The sequence below is a fragment of the Mirounga angustirostris genome, unplaced genomic scaffold (genome assembly GCF_029215605.1).
Source record: "Mirounga angustirostris isolate CCGP_5_RB_7025 unplaced genomic scaffold, mMirAng1.0.hap1 SCAF_16, whole genome shotgun sequence".
In the NCBI taxonomy this organism is placed as follows: domain Eukaryota; kingdom Metazoa; phylum Chordata; class Mammalia; order Carnivora; family Phocidae; genus Mirounga; species Mirounga angustirostris.
Window position 1 is genome coordinate 46,489,317 of NW_026991724.1, and position 19,355 is coordinate 46,508,671.

Consider the following 19,355-nt stretch of genomic DNA (forward strand, 5'->3'; position numbering starts at 1 on the left):
AATCTGTGTACCCAACCAGGGGAACTGCTATACTTTGTGGGGGTTTTGTTGTTGGTGTTGTTTGAGAAAGAGAGAGAGAGAGATCACAAGCAGGAGCGGCAGAGGGAGAAGGAGAAGCCGACTCCACTGAGCAGCGAGCCCGACTCGGGGCTCCATCCAGGCCCGAGATCATGACCTGAGCTGAAGGCAGACATTTAACAGACTGAGCCACCCAGGCACCCAGGAATTGCTACACTTTTTTTAAAAAGATTTATTTATTTATTTATTTATTCATGAGAGACAGAGAGAGAGCGAGGCAGAGGGAGAAGCAGGCTCCCAAGGAGCAGGAAGCCCGACGCGGGACTCGATTCCAGGACCCTGGGATCATGACCTGAGCCGAAGGCAGACACTTAACCATCTGAGCCACCCAGGCGCCCGGAACTGCTATACTTTGATTTACAAAAGCCTAGTGGTTGGGTCATTTTATCTACCGACAGGAAGGGAGAACAATGAAAAACCTGGACCCTCCACACTTATCCTGCTGCTGGGGGAACCCCCAAACATATTGTGTGGCAAGCCACTCTCAACCTTCAAACAGCCCACGAAGGTTTAAGGAAAATTCTCACTCGCTCCCACCTAGACCCCAGGGCAATATCTGGAGTTCATGGCATTCATCATAATAAAAAAGCTGATTCTTATCCAGCCCTAACTCAGGCCACGTTCTCAGCATGAAATTTCATGCCTCATCTGGTTTAATCCTCGCAAAAGCCCATAGGGTATGTACTATTATTATCTTCCTTTTACAGGTGAAGAAGCCAGGGCTCAGCGAGGTTAAGTGACCCGCCTAGGGCGCCCAGCTCAGAAGCAGCACTACCTTTCCTGGATTTTGATTTTGTGTTTTCAGTATGCCTTGGGGTGAAGTGGGGGTTCTGGGGGGGGAAGGAATCCAGGGGCTAAACTTGGAGAAGGAGGAAGGAGGAAGGAATTTCGAGGAAGAGGAGCCCGCGGGAAGGGATTGGGGAATCCCCTGGGTCGCAGGCCCCAGCTGCTTGGCACACCTGGGTACCGGGGGATCTGGCAGGGCCGGGGCTGGGGGCCAGTGTCGGTGCCCTGGGGACTCCGCAGTCCCGGGGTGGGGTGGCTGCGGGACAAGCTCAGCCTTACCTGTCCCCGGCGCTCATCTGGTGGTCACCCTGGAGGGGCGGCTGCGGCGTACCAAACCTTCCTGGGTCCCCCTTCCCATGCCCCACCCTGGGGGGAGGTGGACGGGTGGGCGTGGGGCGTCCAGGACCGGCTGGACCTGTGCGACCCGGGGCCCCGGTTGTCTGGGGAGCCTGTCACTTCAAGAAGGCAGGCCCTTCCGGGGCTGGGACAGAAGTGGGCGGCAGGATGCGGCGGCGCCTACAAACTCATAAATACCGCCGCCTCATTGGTGGCCCCAGACGTGCGCGCGTGCGGGCAGGTGGCGCCCCGAGGGTGAGCCAGGAACTGGGAGGGAGTCCCCTGCCCAGCTCCCAGCCTCCGGGCTGAAGGTCCTGGCCCAGCTGGGCGCCCCCGGCAGGTCCTCCGGGAGCTGGAGAGCAAACTGGAGCCGGGGAGAAGGGCAGTGGGTATGCAGGTGCAGGGCTGGGGGAGATTGGGGTCACCAAGGCAGGATGGGATGCCAAGGAGGGGATAGAGGGGAAGGGGCCGCTCCAGGTAGGATAGAATTCTGGGGGAGAACCTGGGGATGCAGTGGGGGATTGGGGTCACTAAGACCAAAATGGAAGGCTGGAGGCGGAAATAGGGAGTGATGAGCTCTGAGAGCAGGGGGCAATGCTAGGGATGGAGGCCATAGGGCCAAGAAGCTGGGGTTGCTAAGAGCAGGGTGGAATGCTGGGGACGGGGTTGCCAAGGACAACTTTCTACAGTGAGTCCCCAACCTGTCTCTGAGAGTGAGCTATGGTTAAGAACTAGGGCTCTGGAACCAGGACCCCTGGCTTCCAGTCCCGGCTCCATCACATCCTAGCTGTGCACTGAATCACTGTTGCTCACTGTCCTCATCTGTGATATGGTGGTGATGATCTGAGCAGCCACCACACAAAGGAATGTTGTGAGGCTCCCATGAGTTAATCTATGCAAAGTGCTTAGCACACAGAGAGTCTCAGAACATTTGGTGGTTGGTAGTGATCAATATTTTTGTTTTCTCTCTAGCATCTGGATAATCACGCCCTTGAAGACGTCCCCGCCATCCTGCCTCCCTCCCCGGTCATTGCCCGATCTCCCTCCATTCTCCATCTTCCCAGACCCTTTGTGCTGTTCCTGACGGGATCTGATTTACTGTGGACCCCTCCCCTTCCCCATCTGCCCCCCCCACTGTCCCCTTACCATGCGGCCCCTTTGTCCCTGCTGGTCCTGCTACTGTCTGCTCCTGATTTCCTCCTTGGGAGTCCAGGGGACCCCAGTGGCTCCCAGGGCTGACCCTGAGCAAGTCCACCTCTCTTACCCAGGTAAGTTTCTGGGACCACTTCCTGGGCATATCCCAGGGAGGCCCAGTGGGTTGGGGGCTCAGGTATCCCATGTGGATTGCTGTGGGACCCTGGGCTGGTGGCTTGTTCTTCCTGAGCCTCAGTTATCTGCCTCGGTTAAATGGGGGTTCCAAGCAGTGGTGCAGCTGACTTTGTGGGAAATGATTATGGTGCCCAGACTATAGTAAACGTTCTCCGAAGGGGACTGCTGTTGTCCTTGCTCAGTGTCCCCACAAAGCTGCCTCCTGATCCTTGATCTAAGGGTGGTGGTAAGGCCTTGGACTCTGGACCCTCTGGACCCAAACTTCCTGGGTTTTAATCCTCCCTTTGCTACTTACCTGCTGTGTGACCGTGGGCAAGTGACTTAACCTCTCTGGCCTCTGCTTCCTCCTCTGGACAATGGGTGGATACTAGTGTGGCCTCATAGCGGGGAGTAAATGAGATATTACCTGTGAAGTGGCGAAATGGAGTGTAGCCATGGTTCCCACACATTTTTGTCTCAGAGTCCCTTTGAGCAGCTAAAGATGATTGAGAACGTCAAGGAGCTTTAGTTTATGTGAGTTATATCCATAATATTTGCCGTATTAGAAATTAAAGCTGAGGCATTTAAACATTTTTAAGTCATTTAAAATGAGCAGTAATAAATCCATTCTGTGTTAAGGTAAGTGGCATTTTGCATGAAAAATAACTACTATACAAAAGAAAAGACATCTAATGAGAAGAGTGGCATTGGTTTACATCTTTTTAAGTCTCTTTAATGTCTGGCTTAATAGGAGACAGCCAGATTCTCCCCACATCTGCTTCCGCTGCTGTCTGTTTCAATATGTTGCTTTGGATGATATATACGAAGAAAATTTGGTCTCACACAGACTCCGGGTTGAAACAGGGAGGAGGATTTTATTTTATTTATTTATTTTTTAAAAGATTTTATTTATTTATTTGACAGAGAGAGACACAGCCAGAGAAGGAACACAAGCAGGGGGAGTGGGAGAGGGAGAAGCAGGCCGCCCACCGAGCAGGGACCCCGATGCAGGGCTTGATCCCAGGACCCTGGGACCATGACCTGAGCCGAAGGCAGACACCCAACTGACTGAGCCACCCAGGCGCCCCAGGAGGGGAATTTTATTTTATTTTATTTTAAAGATTTTTATTTATTTATTTGACAGAAAGAGATACAGTGAGATAGGGAACACAAGCAGGGGGAGTGGGAGAGGGAGAAGCAGGCTTCCGCCTGAGCAGGGAGCCCGATGTGGGGCTCGATCCCAGGACTCTGGGATCATGACCTGAGCCGAAGGCAGATGCTTAACGACTGAGCCACCCAGGTGCCCCTTATTTTTTATTTTTAAAGATTTTATTTATTTATTTGACAGAGACACAGTGAGAGAGGGAACACAAGCAGGAGGAGTGGGAGAGGGAGAAGCAGGCTTCCCACTGAGCAGGGAGCCGGATGCGGGGCTCGATCCCAGGACCCTGGGATCATGACCTGAGCCGAAGGCAGATGCTTAACGACTGAGCCACCCAGGTGCCCCTTATTTTTTATTTTTAAAGATTTTATTTATTTATTTGACAGAGACACAGAGAGAGAGGGAACACAAGCAGGAAGAGTGGGAGAGGGAGAACAGACTTCCCACAGAGCGGGGAGCCCAATGTGGGGCTTGATCCCAGGACCCTGGGATCATGACCTGTGCCGAAGGCAGACGCTTAACGACTGAGCCACCCAGGCGCCCCCCGGGAGGAGGATTTTAAAAGGAGTTTCAAATAATTGTGCCTATTCCTTTCTGATACTGCACCCAAACTCAACACACAGCCCTTTCTGTCTGTCTTTCAAATAATTTTAGCTTTTTATTTTGAAATAACTTTAGATTTATGGAAGAGTTGCAAAGATAGTGCAGAATTCCTGTACCCCCCTCACCCAGCTTCCCCTAATGTCAATGTTTTATGTACTCATCATCAAAGCTAAGAAATTAACATTGGCATTATATCACTAATTGAACTATGGACTTTGGTCGTTCACCAATTTTTCCACTAATCCGATCCACGATCCCACACCTCATCCCGCTGCCATCTCTAGTCTCCTCCTATCTGTGACAGTTCTTCTTCAGGCTTTTCTTGTTTTTGCCTTTTTTTTTCTTTATGTCCTTGACAGTTATGAGGAAGATCGTTTCTTAAAGGTTAGTTGCACTGTAGAATCTGAAGCCACTCGAGTGAACTGGCTTTGGCGTTTGTTGACCAACTGACCTTGGACAAGGCCCTTTGCCTGGAGACCTCTATAAAATGGAATGACAGTAAAACCCATCTCGTGGTGCTACTGTGGAAATCCAGTGAGGTGACAAGGGGTCCCTTGTTTGGCCTTCGCAGTAAGAATAGCAAATCCGCTCCTACTAAATGCATCAGAGGGATAACTCACTTAGCCTCATATTGGATCGTAAACTGTAGGTTCTGTTGTTACTCCCATGTTATAGAAGAGTAAACCAAGCCTCCTAGAGATGAAAAGTCTGACCCCGGGTCACACAGTCTAGAATTTGTAGCCCGGCAGGCTGGCTCAAAGAGCCCACGGTATTTGTTTTAGAACTTTAACTTTGTACTAATTTTAGATTTAACAGAAAATTTACAAAAATATTACAGAGCTCCCATATTCCCCTCACCCGGTTTCTCCTACTGTTGTGTTAGCATCTTACATAATTACGGTATGTTTATTTATTTTTTAGAGAGTGCGCATGTGCGTGCAGGGGGAGGGGAAGGACAAAGAAAGAGGGAGGGAGAGAAGCTTAAGCAGACTCCACACTCAGCCTCATGACCCTGAGATCATGACCTGAGCCGAAATCAAGAATTGGACACTTAACTGACTGAGTCACCCAGATGCCCCAATGTGTTTATTAAAACCAGGAAGTTGGGTGCCTGGGTGGCTCAGTCAGTTAAGCGTCTGCCTACAGCTTAGGTCTTGATCTCAGGGTCCTGGAACGGAGCCCCCAAATTGGGCTCCCTGCTCAGCGGGGAACCTGCTTCTCCCTCTCCCTCTGCCGCTCCCCCAACTCATGCTCTCTCACACACCTCTTCTCTCTCTCTCTCAAATAAATAAATAAAATTTTAAGGAAAAACCACAGGACATTAACATTGGTACAATATACTATTAATTAAACTACAGACCCTGTTGGAATATCAGCAGTTTTTCCCACTTGGTTATTTCATTATTTAGAATTTAGCTGTTCTCCTTAGTCACCTCCAACCTGCCAGTGGCTCAGTCTTTCCTTACCTTTCATGATCTTGACATTTTTTAGTACCAAGCAGTTATTTTGTAGGGTAGCCCTCATTTGGGGTTTGTCAGGTATTTTCTCCTGATCAGAATGAAGTTATGTGCTTTTCTGGCAAGACTATCAGAGCTGTGATGTTGTGTCCTCCCCGATGCCTGGTATCAGAGAGCTCACGGTGTTGACATAGCTCATTGCTGTTACTGGTGATGTTGACCTTCATTGTGTGGTTACAGTGGAGCCTGCTGGGTTTCTCCATCATAGGATTTTTCTTCTTCCCTTTGCACTTAATAAATATCTTGGGGGAGATTCCTCGAGACCATGCAAATTATGTTTCTCTTGGAACTTTCGCCCACTGATTTTAGCATACGTCAGTGGATCTTGCCTGTAGCAATTATTAGCGTGGTGTTTGCCTAATGGTGATTTTGTGGCTTTCTAATTCTTCTCTCCGTCTAATGGAAATTTTACTGTAAGGAAAGCTGTCCCTTCCCTCCATCTATCCATCCATCCATCCATTCACTTATTTATTTATGTATTTCAGTATAGACTTACAGATATTTGATTCCTTGGGTTAAATATCCAATACTATCATTATTTATTTTGTGGCTCAAATTGTCCTGGATTTGGTCTTTTGGAATTCCTTCGGATCATCTGTGTTCTTTCGACAAACCCCTGTCATTTCTTGAGCACTCCCCCACTTTCTGACACCACATGTCATTCCAGGCTTATCTTGTGTATTTCCTGCCCTGTCTTTGGAATCAACCGCTTCTGCAAGGATCCCTGGTTTCTTTCACAGGAGAACGGGTATTTAGAAACTAAGATCTGAGCACTAGGTGTGCTCGTGGTTACCGAGGTATCACAGCTTCCAGGCCCTTTCACAAACGTGTGTGTGTATCACATGCGCATGCACATATCTCCGTTTCCGTATCTATCTGTATGTATATAGCACTTACCATGAGATCATACTGATACCTCTGATTCTAGTCCAACATCACGGGCTTATTTTAGCCTTCTTCTTTCCTTATTTATAACTTCTTTCTCCAGCATTGCAAAACCTACCTCCCACTTCTACAGTATACTTAGGTATTTGTTCAATGCAAGTATAGGCATAAAGCAGCTTCAGAATTATTTGCCTGTGTCCCTGTGAGAACATTTACTAGGTGACAACATGTATGTGCAGTCCTTTTTCTCTGTAGTCTTTTTTTTTTAAGATTTTATTTATTTATTTGAGAGAGACAGAGAGAGACAGAGATAGCGACAGAGATGATGAGCAGGGAGGGGAGGGAGAAACAGGCTCCCTGCTGAGCAGGGAGCCCGACGTGGGTCTCAATCCCAGGACCCCAAGATCATGACCCGAGCTGAAGGTAGACACTTAACCAACTGAGCCACCCAAGTGCCCCTTCTCTGTAGTCTTTTTTTTTTTTTTTAAAGATTTTATTTATTTGACAGTGAGAGATACAGCGAGAGAGGGAACACAAGCAGGGGGAGTGGGAGAGGGAGAAGCAGGCTTCCCGCCGAGCAGGGAGCCCGATGCGGGGCTCGATCCCAGGACCCCGGGATCATGACCTGAGCCAAAGGCGGGCGCTTAACGACTGAGCCACCCAGGCGCCCCTCTCTGTAGTCTTTTTAAAAGCATTTTTTTATTACTGAATTACATGTTGACATCAAATTTTATGTTAGTTTCATAGTGATCTGACAATTTTCTTCATTACTCGGTGCTCACCACAGTAAGGGAAATCACCGTCTGTCACCATGCCATGTTAGTACGATATACTTGACTATATTCCCTTTACTGTACTTTTTTCATCTCTGTGACTTACTTATTTTATGACTGGCAGTTTGTACCTTTTCGCCATAGTCTTACAGCGTCCAGTCAAGACCTATCCCATGGTGACCCACTCCTTCGGTGTGGTTGCTTTATTTACTTTTTAAATAAAGTTACATCCATTGGTCAGTGTTTATATTCCATACTGGCTTCTTCCTACATTGTTATTGTAATTGTTAGTTTATTTTGGGTGTGTGTGAAGGAAATATGGAACACGATTATAATTCTGAGAGTCAGAATTACACTAAACAATTACACTAAAAACACTAAATAGTGTTTTCCATCCTGGTCTTTCCTGCTCTGTACCTGTCTCCCCTTTTCTACCCCGTTCCCAACAACCCCATGTAAGGAACCCATGTCTTTCTTTTCTGCTGTATCCTTCCTGTATTTCTTTCATACAGATGAGTAAATACCTGTGTCTATCCTCTTAGTGAAGAATAGGTGCCTATTGACACTCTTGTGTCAATACTCTTGTGTACTTTGCTTTGTTAATTTCCCTGGCTGTCCTGGATGTCATTCCGTAGCAGGTCCTAGAACTTGTCTTCGTTCTTTGGATAGCTCCCTTATGCTCCACTGTCTGGATGTTACATAGCCTATTCGGCCCCTCTCTTGTGGGTGGGCATTTTGGTCAGTTCTGATACGTCGTGATTACAAACAGTGCTGCAATGAAGAATCTGGTGCACATGCATTCTCCTGTTCCCTGAACAAGAATGCATGCTCTTAACATCAGACTATACCATGTGGTGGGTTGAAAACCTTGATGTGGTTGCTGGCATTTAAGAATTTTGAGTTAGCACTTCAAAGTTTGGATTTATTGGGGCGCTTGGGTGGTTCAGTCAGTGAAGCGTCTGACTTCAGCTCAGGTCATGATCTCAGGGTCTTGGGATCGAGCCCGAGCCCCGAGCCCCTTGTTGGTTGGCTCTGCACTCAGCGAGGAGTCTGCTTGTCTCTCTCCCTTTGCCCCTCCCCCGGCTCATGCTCTTTCTCTCTCTCAAATAAATACATAAAAAATCTTAAAAAAAAAAAAGTTTGGATTGATCTATCTATCTATCTATCTATCTATCTATCTATCTATCTATCTATCTATCTATCTATCTCTGTTCCTGGCATATAAAAACCACCATATAGAGACTTACTCTAGAAGTTGACAGATTTGGGGGCCCTGGCCTTGCTTCCTGCATGGAAGCAGAAGCTACACCGCAGTGAGCGATGGCAGCCCCTTTAAGACAGGGCGGAGTCTACGGTTTGCTACACACTCCATCACTCTCTGCTGCCTGACTCCTTCCAGCCGGCCTTTGTCCCCGTTTATATTACCTGGCAGGTTTCTAGACATCTGAGTTTATAACCCCTCAATGATATCATATATGCAAAATGTTTGGCATGAGGGCTGCACGCAGTAAATAATCGTAGTAAGAATAATATCCATTCACTCATGTAATCCTCACTGCACCATCCCAAGTGCTTTGCTTGTATTTATTCTCCTGAGCCTCATAAAAACCCTTAGAGTAGAAACCATTATTATTCCACTTTACAGATAAGGAAACCAAGGCGCAGAGAGGTGAAGTGATGTGCCCAGGGAAGCGCAGCTTGGAAATGGCAAAGCTGAGGTTTCACCTGGGGAGCTCCAGAACCCGTGTCCCTAATTACTAAGTGTTCCAGAGCTGTTCGCTCTTGCCCCTCGCTCTGTCTGCACATCCTCCCCTGCTCCAGCTCAGGCCTCACAGCCCGGCCCCGCTCTGCTCCTTTCTCCCCAGGTGAGCCGGGCTCCATGACTGTAACCTGGACCACATGGGTCCCCACCCCGTCCGAAGTGCAGTTCGGACAGCAGCTAACGGGCCCCCTGCCCCTCCGGGCTCAGGGCACCTTCAGCCGCTTTGTGGATGGGGGCCTTCTCCGGCGGAAGCTCTACATACACCGGGTCACGCTGCGGGAGCTGCTGCCGGGGGTCCAGTATGGTGAGAGGGGCCCCAGGCCCGAGTGCTCATGGGGAAGCAGGAAGAGGAGTGGGGGATAGAGGAGAAGCCACCGCTGACAGGGGGCCCAGGCCGGGCTGGTAACTGCTCTGCTGATCTGCAGCCTATTGTATGAGACTCTGGCATGAGAATGGAAGGCTCTGGGGCCTGGGGTGGGGTGGACCGAAGGGCATGGGTCGGAACCCCTCGATCCCCACTTCCTCCCCCCACCAAGTGAAGATGGATTGCGGGGTGGGGAGGAGGCAGTCAGGGCGTGCTCCTAGCTGACTGTGACCTTCCCCTTTCCCTCAGTTTACCGCTGTGGCAGTTCTCAGGGCTGGAGCCGTCGGTTCCGTTTCCGGGCGCTGAAGAATGGTCCCCACTGGAGCCCCCGTCTGGCTGTGTTTGGGGACCTGGGGGCTGACAACCCGAAGGCCTTCCCGCGGCTGCGCAGGGACACCCAGCAGGGCATGTACGATGCTGTTCTCCACGTGGGTGAGGCATTGACGAGGGTGCACCTGAAGGCGTTGGGTGGGGCTTGGGTGGGAGGTGATCCCGGGGCTATCGAGGGCACCGCGCTGGGGTTAGTGTGGTTCTGAAGGGACAGGCGATGAGACACGGGCCCTGGAGAGGGTGTCTGTGGTTAACCAGCCTGCCCAGGTGCAAATCCCAGCTCCAACACGGAGAGCCGTGTGCGTTATTGGTTTTGTCCTCTGCGTTATTACAATGAGGGCTAAGGCTGCCCCAGAATTCATGGCACTGTCGTGATGACTACATGGGTGACGTGGCTTGGCATGATGTAAGTGCCGTTATTCCTTGTCACGATCATTGCTGCTGTGGCTTCAGGGGACAGGGACACACTTGGGAGCTGGAGATTGGGGCTGACATGGTTCACAGCCGCAGACTCTGGAATCAGACTCCCAGGGCCTGATTCCTGGATTTTTACTAACCAGCCCTGTGACCTTGCGCAAGCACCTAATCCCTCTGGGCCTCAGTTTCCCCATCTGAAGTGGGGTGATAATAACATCCACCTCAGAGGGTGTTTGGAAGATTCCGGTGATCAAGTATGTAAAGCATTTGGAACTGTGCCTGGTACAAAACCAGTATCAGATCGTGTCAGTCTCAACGTTGTCATGGGAGGGGACAAGAAGGTGAGCAGAGATGGGGGCCAGTGTGATCAGAGCATGGGAGACCAGGGCAGTCTCAAGGCGGGGTCCTCAGGGGCCAGAGGTTCAGGAAACAGCTCCAAGTGCACATGTGGGTGGGTGTGAGGTAGGGATTGCAGAACCGGGATGGCTCGGGGCTGGGGGTTGCAGAGCCGAGCAATTGGGTCTCTTGGTTCCAGCAAGAGGAGAACCGGGTCTGGGTCCTCACTCTCTCCCTGCCCCCCGCCCCCCCCAGGAGACTTCGCCTACAACATGGATCAGGACAATGCTCGAGTCGGGGACAAGTTCATGCGGCTCATCGAACCTGTGGCCGCCAGCCTCCCCTATATGACGTGCCCTGGGAATCACGAAGAACGCTAGTGAGGGCCTGGGGCTTCAGGGCGGGTGAGGGCCTGACCGGTGCAAACAGACGTGTCCTTCTTAGTGTCTCACTTTAGTCCCTCATCCTGCAGCAGGGCATTAGTGGTATCAAGAGGAGAGGAGATGGGGGCCGGGCTGGGAGGCAGACCTGGCCTGGCAGTGGGGAGTTGGGGGCCGGGTTGGGGAACCCAGACTCTCTCCCCACCTTTTCACTTTCTTTTACCCAGCAACTTCTCTAACTACAAGGCCCGCTTCAGCATGCCAGGGAACAACGAAGGCCTGTGGTACAGGTAATCTGGGGAACCCTGAGGACTGGAGGATGGATGGGAGATGCCAAGGAGACCCCCATCTCTGACCTATGCCCTCTGACCCCTCCAGCTGGGATCTGGGCCCTGCGCACATCATCTCCTTCTCCACCGAGGTATACTTCTTCCTCAGTTACGGTCACCACCTGGTAGAGAGACAGTTCCACTGGCTGGAGAGCGACCTCCAAGTAACATGGGTGGAGGTCCCCTATAATCCCCTGCCCTGCCTCTCCTCCCCACCCACCCCTCCCAGGGCTCACTCGGGGCTCTTCTCTCTAGAAAGCCAATAAGAACCGGGCAGCCCGGCCGTGGATCATTACCATGGGCCACCGGCCCATGTACTGTTCCAATGCTGATTTGGATGACTGTACATGGCATGAAAGCAAGGTGAGGACCCCCTCCCTGAGGCGGGGTGCTGAGAGCCAGGAGGGGGAGGGGGGCGGCCTGAGTCCCCATTCACTTCCTTGTGCGCCCTGCCCAGGTTCGCAAAGGCCTCCGTGGCAAGTTCTTTGGGTTGGAGGATCTTTTCTACAAATATGGTGAGTGACCTGGGGGACTTCCAGCCCCAGGACCCAGCCCGCCCTCCCCCCACCGCCCCGCCCAACCTCTCCAGGATCAAACAGCTTGACCCCAACTTGTTCTGTCTCAGGGGTCGACCTGCAGCTGTGGGCTCATGAGCACTCCTACGAACGCCTGTGGCCCATTTACGACTACCAGGTGAGGCTCAGGGAAGGCCGAGGGCCCATGTGGCTGGTGTCGGTGGACCCTTGGACACCTGGGGTTTGGCCTGGTGTGACACGCTCTTCCCCCTTGTCCCTGTCTCCAGGTATTTAATGGCAGCCGAGAGATGCCCTACACCAACCCTCGAGGCCCGGTCCACATCATCACAGGATCTGCCGTGAGCACCACGGGGAAGGGTGCCTTTGGCTTCTTGCCTCTTGATTTTTACTGCCTCTTATGCCTGCCTGGGGGGCCAGGTGTTTATACGGCTGCTGTCACCAACACTCCCCCCAGAGAGCTTAGGTAGCCCTAGTCGCAGGCCCATTGTACAGATGTGGAAACAGAGGCTCAGGCAGTCAAATACTCGTTCAGTCTCAGGCTCAACAGGTGGCAGGGGTTGGGGGGGGCTTGCTCAAGTTTACCAGATGGATCCAAAGACAGACGGCTTCTTATTATCATCACTGCCACTGAACTCCAGACTCGATTCACGTTCCACCAAACTTCTCCCTGACGACCGCTTTCTGTTCCAGGATCCCACATTCGAGTTAGTTATCATGTCTCCAGAGTCTTTCATCCTGCACATTTTAGAAAACTCCTGGCCAGTTGTTTTGCAGAAGGCCCCGTGGTCTGGGTTTATGTGTCATTTTGCTGAGATTCAGGTTATGCATTTCGGGCAAGATGATCACAGAAGTGATGTGTTCTCCTCGGTGCATCGGACCCGGGGCTCCTGCCGTCCGTGTGTCTCTGAATCACCTGGTTAAGGAGGTGTCTGCGGGTTTCCTCCACTGTAAAGCTATTATATTTCCCTTTCTAATTAATAAGTAACTTCAGGGAGATACCTTTCGGCCATGCAAATCTCCCAGCACTCCTCAAACTTTCACGCACTGATTTTTGAATCCTCCAGTGCGTCCTGCCTGCAACAATTATTACTGAGGTGTTCTAATGGGAAGTTTCTATTTCCCTCATTCCTCCTAGATTTATTAATTAGAATCTCTCATGAGGAAGAGTCATCCCCTCGGTTCCATTTATGTAGTTCGTTATTGATTTATACCAGTGTGGACTCATGGGTAATTATTGTATCCTGTGGGCGATAAACCGATATGACTGTGATTTATGCTGTTGATCACCTTGCTCCAGTTTGGGCCACTGGGAACTCTTCGGGTCAGGGCCTGTGTTTTCTTTCGAGTGCCCCTGTCATTTTGTGAGCTCTTCCTTATTTTTTGACCCTACGGGGTGTTCCAAGAATCCTCTTGTGTTTCCCTGCCCTTTCCCTGTCTGCCTTGGAATCACTCACTTCTGCAAGGAGAGAGGGCTTATTTCTTAAGCTGGTTCTTATAAATTAGTAAGATCAAAGTAAGAAACACTTGTGATAAAAACTCAAACAGTGCACAGGGTGCCTGGGTGGCTCAGGCAGTTAAGTGTCTGCCTTTGGCTCAGGTCATGATCCCAGGGTCCTGGAATCAAGTCCCGCATCGGGCTCCCTGCTCTGCGGGGAGCCTGCTTCTCCCTCTCCCACTCCCCCTGCTTGGGTTCCCTCTCTCGCTGTGTCTCTCTCTGTCAAATAAATAAATAAAATCTTTTAAAAAAAAACAACAAAAAAAAACCCAACTTGGATCATGCTTCATCCCCTAGGGGTTCTCAACTTTGGTGGACATTACATGGGGAAGTTTTAAAACTCCGGTGTCTGGGCCCCATTCCAGAACAAACACCAGAATCTCTGAGAACGGGACCCTGGCAGTGGCCCAGGTAGCCACCACCTGGAGCAGGAAATAGAATGTTATCAGCACCAGATGGCGCCTCACACCCCCTGGGTGATCGCTATTCTGAACTTTAATCAGCACAGATTAGTTTTCCTTCATTTTCAAATTTTGAAATTATTTCAGACTTACAGAAAAGTTGCAAAAATACAAAGACTTTCCATATCCCCTTTACCAATGTTTCCCAAACATGAACATTTAACCACATCTCTTTTTGTTATGTTTTGTTTGTTTTTGAGAGAGAGAGAGAGAGAGAGAGAGAGAGAGAAACAGCTCGTGGACGCATGTGAGCAGGAAGGGAAGGGACAGAGGGAGAAAGAATTCTGGAACAGGCCCCACACCCAGCGAGGAGCCCCACACAGAGCTCAATCCCATGACCCTGAGATCATGACCTGAGCCGAAATCAAGAGTCAGATGCTCAACCGACTGAGCCACCCAGGCGCCCCAACCACATCTGTTTTAATCTCTATTTTATCTTCTTATTTGTCACAGCTATTATCATATTATTAATATTTTATAATATTGTTATATTATGTATAATTAATGATTATTAATATATTATTTCTCCTGGAGAGATCATTTGGGACTATGCCATTATCTGGCGATTCCTCAGACTTTCACCGTGAGTTTTACCACCTATTGATGATTCTTGCTTCCATTAATGATTCCAATGATGGGTGCAAAAGGGTGATTTTTCAAGGTCCCGCATGGTCTCTGCTTATGTCGCCGGGCGTATCTCCTGCAAGGCTGAGGAATCGCTCTCCCCCAGGCACTGGTGACTTAAAAAGCTTTCTCGGGGGCGCCTGGGTGGCTCAGTTGGTTAAGCGACTGCCTTCAGCTCAGGTCATGATCCTGGAGTCCCTGGATCGAGTCCCGCATCGGGCTCCCTGCTCGGCAGGGAGTCTGCTTTGTCCTCTGACCCTCCCCCCTCTCATGCTCTCTCTCATTCTCTCTCTCTCAAATAAATAAATAAAATCTTTAAAAAAAAAAAAAACTTTCTCGGAGGGTCTACGGCACGGCCAGTGTTGAGGTGCCCCGGTTTTGTCCATTCTTCCAATTGCGTTTTCCCTTTTACTGTACATCGTGGCCACCAACACCTTGCTTTGTGATGGCCACGCTATGATTTATTTAACTGACCCCCACTGATGGGCATTTGGGTGCCTTCCAGCTTAGGGCTCTTACAGAAAATGCCGCAGTGGGCAGTCTCTCACAACCATGCACTTTTCTAGAAGTCTTAGTGAGATCAAGGCTTAACAGACTTTGTCTTCCTTGGAGGCCTCAGGGTCCTGGCCTGGGAGGTTGTTTCTGCTCCTTGTGGGTCCTCCACCCACCCCAGCCCTGGGTCTAAAGGATTCTGTCTGGCAGGGCTGTGAGGAGCGGCTGACCCTCTTCTCCCTCTTCCCGAGGCCCTGGAGCGCCGTGCGCGTGAAGGAGTACGGATACACGCGGCTACAAATCCTCAACGGGACCCACGTGCACATCCAGCAGGTGTCAGACGACCAGGTCAGTGAGCGGTGGCCCGATCACCTGCCCGAGTAACCGGGCCCAGCGGGTTCTGGAGCTGAGTGGTTAAAAGCATGGACTCCAGAGCCGGAAATCCTGGGTTCAAATCCCGCCTCTGCTACTTACCAGCTGGCTGACTTCGAGCGACTTATTTCAACTCTCCGAGACACAACTTTCCCATCTGTTAAAGGGGATGATAATAGTTGCTTGACCTGTAATATATAAAGTGCTGAGAACAGTTTCCAAAGCATGAAAAAGGCCGGTGGTGGGAGCAGGTGGAGGGAAACCAGTATGATGTGTGCTGGGCAGAAGTGGCCCAAGGTTAGAAGGACCTAAATAATCATGGCTCACCTTTCTTTATTTTTGCCATTGTAATTTTATTGTATTTTTTTTAAAGATTTTATTTATTTATTTGAGATAGAAAGAATGAGAGAGAGAGAGCATGAGAGGGAGGAGGATCAGAGGGAGAAGCAGACTCCCTGCCAAGCAGGGAGCCTGATGCGGGACTCGATCCTGGGACTCCAGGATCATGACCTGAGCCGAAGGCAGCCGCTTAACCCACTGAGCCACCCAGGCGCCCCTTATTGTATTTTTTTAAGATTTATTTATTTGGGGCACCTGGGTGGCTCAGTGGGTTAAGCGGCTGCCTTCGGCTCAGGTCATGATCCCAGGGCCGTGGGATTGAGCCCCTCATCGGGCTCCCTGCTCAGTGGGGAGCCTGCTTCTCCCTCTCCCTTTGCCTGCCGCTCCCCCTGCTTGTCTCTCTCTGTCAAATAAATAAAATCTCTAAAAAAATTTTTAGGAAGGGAAGGGCAGAGGGAGAGAGAGAATCCCAGAGCTTGACTCTGGGCTTGATCTCACGACCCTGAGACCACAACCTGAGCCGAAACCAAGAGTTGGATGCTTAACTGAATGTGCCACCTCGGTGCCCCTGTCACTGTCTTTTTAAAATAATAATAATTATGATTTCTTGAGCACCTGTTTACATCAGATGCTGGGCTAGACCCTTTACATCTAGGAACCTTTTAATCACCACAGCAATCCCATGGGATGGTTTTTCTTTCCATTGTACAGTTGAGAGAACTGAGGCTCAGAGAGGGGAAGTAATTTTCCAAGGGTCACACAGCTGGAGGGTGGCAGACCTGGGGTCTGGCCGCAAAGACCGTGTTCTTTTTATTATAAATAACTACCCTTTATTGAGCAGTGCACGCACCAGGGGTAGGCTTTAGGCTTATGTGTTTATCCCATTCGGTTCTCCCCTGTGTATAGAGTATGGAACTGAGGCTCATAGTTGGGGAACATTCTTAAGGCCATGTAGAGAGCCGTTGCACTGAGATATATAAGTGACATTTGTCTGACTCCAGGGTTTGTGCTCATAATAATAGCCTACACCTTACACAGTCCTTGCCTTGTCCCGGGATCCCTTTTTAAAAAGCCTTCTACAAATAATCTCATTTAATTCCCGCAACATCTATGATGTAGGTACTATTACTATCATCCCCACTTTTCAGATGAGGAAAACTGAGGCTCAGAGAGGTCTAACACTTCGCCCAAGGTCACACAGTCCATTAAAGACCTGGATTTGAATTCAGGTCCTTGGCCCTGGAGTCTGGACTTTCAGCTCTCACTACCTCTTTTGTTTTTGTCCCTTGCAGGACGGGAAGATCGTGGATGACATCTGGGTGGTGAGACCCCTGGTTGGCCGGATGACGTACCTCTAGGCACAGGGGCAGCTCTCATCAGGGACCCTGGGCCTCGCTGCCTTGCCCAGTGTGACCAGACACTGCCCAGGCCCAGGTGGAGAGTCGGGGCAGGCCTTGGCTCCCAGTCCTTCTGAGGCCCCGTGTGGAGTGGTCGTAGCCCAAGGCAGCTGGAGCAGCTCTCTCCTCCTGGAGAGGTGGGGGTACCACTGGCTGTGATGGGAGGGCCGGCGCCCAGGCACAGAGCAAAGCAGGGCAGGTGTGGGGCGGCATAGCCCGGCTCTCCTGCATAACACTCATAGGGCAGGGCGCCCACGGGGACCCTGGAATAAAGAGGCTTATAGCTGTGGCCATGGACTCTGCGCTTCTGCCAGGGATGCCCCCTGGGCCGACTCCTCCCCTGCCCGCGGGGGTGAGGGGCATCACCGGCCCTAAGTCAGCGGAGTGGGCACAGCTGTCATGACACCACTCTCCGGCAGGGGGCGTCGGTGACTTTCTACTCCAAGGCCGCCCTCAATGCTCCAGCTGCCCAAGGAGTACTAACCAGTGTTGCCTTGTGCCTCAGTATCCCGGCCCAGCACTGAGAAGTGTTAGCACTCCTGCCTCCAAGCTGGGGTTGCTGACAAGCCTTAGGATCTCACAGACGTGCCATTTTCCTCCCCTTTTCCCTTCCTTTTCTCCTCCGTCTCTCTATCCCCTTCCTTTTCGTGTATTCACCCGTTATTTATTGGGCATCTCCCATGTACCGGGTCCTGGTCTCAGTCCTGGGAGACAGCTGTGAGCAAGCCAGAGATCTCTGCCTTAACGGAGCTGATACTCTAACCAGGGGGTCAGACAGCAAACACAATAAATAAGAAAAATGTAAAGCAGGGTAAATATTGGTAAGCACTCTGAAAAAGCAGGGAGGGGGCCTGAGGGGGGACAGTTGCAGTTTTTACAAGGATAATCAGGGGGATCTCACCGGGAGGGTGAACATTTGATCTGAAGGAGTCTGAGTGAGAAGTCATAGGGGCAGAGTGTTCCAGGCAGAGGAATGGCCAGTGCAAAGGCCCTGAGGTGGAAACACACCGGTCCTGCCAGGGATCAGTGTGGAGGCCGGTACAGCCTGGGCAGAGTGAGTAGGGGAAGATAGAGACAGGGAGGTGATGGGGAAAGATCATGCTGGGCCTCGTGGGGCCCAGGAGGACTTTGTCCTTTATCCACAGGAGGGCTCTGAGCTGGTGACAGATACATCTGACAGCAGGAGTCCTAGGCCAAGCTGGGTGCTGGCCCCTGGGCTGAGAGCTTCCCTGGGGCAGCCTGTGGGCTCCCAGCTCTGCAGGCCAACCTCACATTATTGCTCCATGAGCTGCAGGGGCTCAGCTTCCTGACACTTAACTCCCCGCCCTCCTGGCCACCCCCACGGTGCCCAGGGCATCCGGGCTTCCTGCTGTTTCTTGAATTACACGAAGCTCTTTGTCACCCTCGGTGTGCCCTCTCCCCGGCTCATCCTGGGCTGGCACCTTCTCAGCCTGAGGTCACAGCTTTCCCTGACAGCCCCAGCAAAGAGAGCTGCCGTCATTCTGTCCCGTCCCTGCTTTACTTCACTTCTAGCTCTTAGCTTCCTGGAATCCTCTGACTGATTTATGCTTGTCCGTGGTCAGTCCGAGCCCTGGGGCTAAGGGTCTGTGCGGGGGGGGGGGGGGGGGGGGGGCGCGGGGCAGGGAGACGAGGGCCATCTTGTTCATGGTGGGTCCCAGCCTGGCCCACCCTGGGCCAGCACTGTCTGGGGGTGGCTTTGTCTCTCCCACTGGACTGTCAGCCCCAGGAGCGAGGGGCCCAGGGCTCGCCCCCGCACAGCCCGGCATAAGATCGGTGCTTCATAAATACTTGCTGCCTTCTGAAGGCCACCGCATGCCACGCTCTGGCCGGACAATGCCAGGGACACACCAGGGACAGCGATGAATCAGCCCCAGCGGGGCCCTGTAGGAGTTCATGGGCGAGCAGAGCAACGTGGTTACCCAACTCAGGTGACACACAGTGAGGGCGTGCCGCAAAGGGATGCACCCAGCCTGTGAAGTCGCCAGCCGCGGAGTCATGCAATGCTCCCTGCAGCCAAAGCCTGAGCTGGTGCCCACGTGGGCCTGGCAGGGTTCCGTTCCAGGCCAGGGGAGGCTGTGAACAGGTCTGGATCGGGGCGGGGGGGGGGGGCGGTCCACAGAGAGCAAAGGCCTGGCACTGGGGCTAGACAGAAATGGGGTTTGCATCTCAGCTCTACCACTTGCTGTGGGATGTGGTGTCCCCAGCCCGCTCTGAATGTCAGTTTCATCATCTGTCACCAAAGGATGATCATA

General features: G+C 51.4%; 1 protein-coding gene across 1 annotated transcript; it reads left to right on the forward strand.

Moving 5' to 3' along the window:
- Nucleotides 1-2,347: 2,347 nt before the first annotated feature.
- On the forward strand, nucleotides 2,348-17,043 carry ACP7 (acid phosphatase 7, tartrate resistant (putative)). The gene is made up of 12 exons (XM_045892156.2): nucleotides 2,348-2,468; nucleotides 9,314-9,514; nucleotides 9,824-10,006; nucleotides 10,913-11,036; nucleotides 11,265-11,327; nucleotides 11,416-11,530; nucleotides 11,622-11,729; nucleotides 11,824-11,881; nucleotides 11,992-12,059; nucleotides 12,169-12,240; nucleotides 15,185-15,322; nucleotides 16,978-17,043. Exons 1-12 carry the CDS (start codon nucleotides 2,348-2,350, stop codon nucleotides 17,041-17,043), a joined length of 1,317 nt encoding a protein of 438 aa, XP_045748112.1.
- The last annotated feature ends 2,312 nt before the right edge of the window (nucleotides 17,044-19,355 follow it).

What these genes read in the sequence shown, in the direction of transcription:
- ACP7 (XM_045892156.2), top strand. Translation starts at nt 2,348, where the DNA reads ATGCGGCCCCTTTGTCCCTGCTGGTCCTGCTACTGTCTGCTCCTGATT. An exon ending in GGCCCATTTACGACTACCAG is followed by an intron (nt 12,060 to 12,168) that starts GTGAGGCTCAGG and finishes CCCTGTCTCCAG; the next exon opens with GTATTTAATGGCAGCCGAGA. An exon ending in ACATCATCACAGGATCTGCC is followed by an intron (nt 12,241 to 15,184) that starts GTGAGCACCACG and finishes TCTGTCTGGCAG; the next exon opens with GGCTGTGAGGAGCGGCTGAC.